Below are 4424 nucleotides of genomic sequence, written 5' to 3' on the forward strand. Positions count from 1 at the left end.
AAGAGGCCTGGCAGGGGTAAGTGTTAAGAAAGGACTAGGGGTTCTAATTGAAACTAGTCTATCTGGGTATGGTGGTGGTTCTTGGATAAAATCAAAAACTCAGGGATTCTGTAGTCCTGGATTGGGTTATTTTGAGAGGATGGGGTCTGTGTAAGAGAACAAAGTTTCCCAGCACTCGACCATATCAAGTCACATTCCCATGTCCAGCATCACTTGATCAAGCCTTCCTTCATGCTGAGCTGATGAGGAGAACACTGCTAAGCCTCTGAGAAGAAAGTGAGGTCAGAGCTGTGACCTAGGATACAGGGTCCTACCTGAGGCAGCACAGGTCTGACTGTTGGGCTTCCTTTTCTATGTCCTCAATGAACAAAGGACTTCTGATTGGGAATACCAAGTGTGGACCTCCTAGACAAAGTCGTCCCCTGGGTTTTCTAAAGAGTAAATACTGACAACATTTTATCATCTTTAAAACTGAAAAAAGCAAGGAACACCAAGTTCTACTAAAGTCCTAGAATTCTTGCATAAAGGATATTTCCATTTCTGAGAGGAAAGTAAGACATGGGTCCCAACCCCCCTCATTCTGTTCATTTTTCTTCTAGCGTCAGGGCAGAGTCAAGAGGAGGAGGAAAGGAGGGACTCTGGAAGGTAAGGTTCTGCCTATCCCACCTGAGCTCTCTCCAAGGCTGATCCTTGCTGTCCTCTCCATGAGGGCCCGGTCCATGAGCTCTGAGGATGCGAGCTGCTAGATACATTCCCTCAGAGGAGAGGCTCATGGAAATGTAGCCAGAGTGCAAAACCCTTCTCAGATCCCTGCTCTGACCATTATTGAGCATGAAGCAGTGATGGATCTGGACAACGAGTGCTTCCCACTAGGTGGCCGTGTGAGATGACAAGAGTCAGAACTTCTGTCTCCTGACTTTGTGAAAGCTCTCTGACATCATGGACCTTCAGGAGTCTTCCCTGACCTCTCTGCTTCACAGAGGTGGTCTGATCATCACATGGATAATTTACACGAAAGTACTTTATACAGGAAGCTAGATTACTAACCAGCTTCACATCACTGGCCATTTGCCCTCATCTATTGATTGTTGGGGCTTTCAGAGTCCAACATCCCAAGGCTGTCCTATAAGGGGACTCCTGGATTAATACCTATGTTTCTGCTTTCACTATATAACTCAGTCTCCTGTTTCCCCAGATGGCAGATGGTACCAACGGGAAGTGGAGGAGGCCCGGAAGCTGATCTCTATTTTAAGAAGGTGACCAGTTTTCCCCCTTGATCCTATTGCCTCTTAGAGCAGGTTTTATGCAATTGCAGGATTCACTGCAGTCTGTCATAGCCATGGGGTGGGGGTAGCCATAGGAACAGATATTGGGGTGAAGGCTACTGAGTACACTGTCAGGTCATAAAAGTGGGGCATTGTGAAGGGATAGCAGGCTTCAGGTGGCCCCTCCCTTGTCAGGTCTGCATGGCCGCCTCCCCTTGTTCTGGTCCTGGCTGCATTTTTTTACCTCCTGTCTCCTGCAGCCCCCTCGGCCGGCATCATGATATCATCCACTTTCGTCAACTGTTATGTCCAGACCCCTCCTGTGAGATATGTAACAGCACAACTGCTGAGATCGATCGGCTGCTGTTCCTGCAGGCTCTGGAAGATTCTACTCCCTTGGCTTCCACAGCTTCTGTGACTTCTTCATCATTCACTCTCTCCACTGACTTCTCAGCAGTCCCTCCAGGAGAGCTAATACCAGCTTCGCTGCCTGAGTCTTCCCCACCACCTGCCTCCATCTTCTCACCTAACCCAGTGATCCCTGTGGCTGATTTCTTTCCACCCTCACCACCGGGTGATTCTTTGCCACCAGAGCCCTTTCCTCCCTTGGATTCCAAATTCCCAATGGACCATTTCCCAGCCCAGCCCCCTGCCTTTCCACCTCCTGTCCCACCCATCATGCCCATTCAGTGGACCGTAGCGTCCAAACAGAGACAGTGTCTCTAAATACCCTTTCCCAAGATGTCAGCTCCTTACCGGAGTTGTGGGAGCAGTGTCCATATCCTACCACCTCGGAAGAGGGCCATTTACAGCAAACCCCCATCCAGTTCTTCTGGGGTTTCCAAACTCCAAGCAGGTCCTTCTTCCCTGCTGCTGATGCCTCAGATAACATCTTGAATGCCTCCCCAGAGCAGGAATCCCCAGGAGTTCCCCATCCACTTCCTCCATCCTTGCCTGAGAACCCGCCTCAACTCCTGCCTCAAACCCAGCCCCTACCTATCCCTCATGTCCAGCCCCAGGCCCACCTTCAATCCCCACTCCCAATCCGGCCATCTGGTCCTCTAGCCAACATCAGCATCTGTGGAGTGTGTTTTCACAGACCTCACAATGAACCTAACCATCTCACAACAAAAGAAATCCAACACCTGGAATGGAGCGTGTTGCAGAAGGTACAGAAACGTGTGTGGGGTTTACCCACTATAGTCCAAAGATCCCAGGACTACTGTTCTTCTGCGTCTAACCCTTGTTTCAGCCACAAGGCCACCAAGGCCCATGATGTAATTGCTGTCACTCCTGGGCAGTTTCCTCTGAATGAAGAGCTTCGGAGAAAACTGGAGTCTCATCTTGAAAACAGGCTCATCCTACACCAGAGGGGCCTAACCCGCAGGATCTATGAGTCTCTAGCACTGACTCTTCCACAGCTACCTGAGTCTCAGCACCATGGTGGACGCTCGGCAATCTCTAAGAAGAGTCCGATCAGAAGGAGTATGTCAAAAGCGTGTATGTGGAGCTCCCAGAAATTCTGCTAGAGGAGAGTTCCTGCAAAGATGACCTGGAGAAGGATCAGGGACACAACACAGAGCATGATATGGGTATGGTTCTGACCAAGAACATAGCCCATCCGGGAAAAACTCCATCTTGTCTGTGGAGACTACGGGACAGAGACAACTTAATGCCGTGAAGACTGTGCATAATTCATGGCACTCCGTGGATCAGACAGCACTTCCTTCTGAGAAATCCCAGAAGGAAACAAAACAGGGAAGTTTGCCACCATCACAGGTTGAGGATGACTCCCTGAATAACTTCCAGGAGCTTCCCCTTGTTACACCTACGGCAGCACAGACGCTGGAAGACCATATTAAAAGGCTTAATAAGAGGGTGACTTGGGGCCTTCCCCCTAGAGTCCTTGAATCCATACAGCACTTTAAATCAAAAGAGTTTAATGGAAGCTTGACATCTCTCCGTGGACACAAAGCAGGAACAGCAAATTCAGCTCCCATCCCCTATCATCCTTTCCCTGCCACCTCAACTGCGGGCAAGGAGGAACAAAGAATTTTGAGGCCATTAGCCTCTAATATAACCCATCAGACTCCTACATCTGTCAAATGTGACTCCATAGGCAACAGATGGCCCCCAAGGCCGCCTAAAAGGCAAGGTGCGCTCAGACGGCCTCCAAGGCTGCCTACAAGGCAAGGTGTGCTCACATGGGAGCCAAAGGTCAAAAGTGCAAAGGCCGATGCTGGAAGAGGACAGTAACCAGGCATAAAGGGGAAGAAGCCAGAACCTGGTGGTGTGCCCACCGAGTAAATATTTCTCTAGTAACATGTTGTCTGTTCTGTGTACTGTCTTGGGAGCAATGGTTTTGGGCAAATCAGTTCAGCCATTACTGATTGCTTCCTTCATCTTCTAAAAGGTGACCAATCTCCTGGACCTCTTGGGAAATATGTATCATGTGCCCCCGAAAGCCCCAAAAGCCCATTCTCCCTCTGATGGGCTCTCTCTCCTGTCCCATGGCTTAGCCTTCCTGAAAATATACAGTAGCTCACACCTCTCCCCTCACTGAATGTTTTACACCCTTTACAGTAAGTCTTCTATATCGGAGGAGAATCATAGACAGGTATAGGTATAGTTTTCAGAAAATATGATTAAGACACTGTTGTTTCTTCACTGTTATTGTGTTAGCTTAATCATGACTTAGAAGTCAGTGATCAGAGGATCCCACAGGTGGATGAACTCTGAATGGGAGTGTTTTCGGGGGATGGGGTGTTGTTCTTGGGCTGGTTGGGGGTAGCGTCAAAGAATACCCTAGATGCTGCTGATAAATCTGTCCTTTAAGTCACATTAAACTTGACATTGAGTTTTCCTACTGGAAGTGCTTCCCCTCCCTGGGTGTTTCTTCAGGCTGCTGGACTGAGGATGTTTTTTGCAGAACAAAAGCATCACTTAGCTGTTAGTGGTAGGAATGTTGACAAGGCAGCTACCACCTTCCAGGATAAGACACCTTTGAAGAAATGAAAAAGTGAAAGAGGGACCTTGCTGTTAGAACAAAAGTTTATGTCTACTCATCCCCTTCTCAGGACCCTGTCCCACTCCTCTCCTTCCTCAGTCTGATCCAGGCACCACCACTTTGAGGCAGACTGGAATCTGGCACAGCCTACC

At 48.9% G+C, this 4424-nt stretch overlaps 1 protein-coding gene across 1 annotated transcript; it reads left to right on the top strand.

Moving 5' to 3' along the window:
* The first annotated feature begins 68 nt into the window (after positions 1-68).
* Positions 69-2794, top strand: LOC116570002 (spermatogenesis-associated protein 31D3-like). The gene is given in 5 exon segments (XM_032306504.1): positions 69-74; positions 600-645; positions 1196-1256; positions 1526-1928; positions 1931-2794. Coding segments are annotated over 5 exon segments (1380 nt in total).
* Positions 2795-4424: the final 1630 nt, after the last annotated feature.

This window comes from Mustela erminea, chromosome 12 (genome assembly GCF_009829155.1).
Source record: "Mustela erminea isolate mMusErm1 chromosome 12, mMusErm1.Pri, whole genome shotgun sequence".
NCBI classification, from domain to species: domain Eukaryota; kingdom Metazoa; phylum Chordata; class Mammalia; order Carnivora; family Mustelidae; genus Mustela; species Mustela erminea.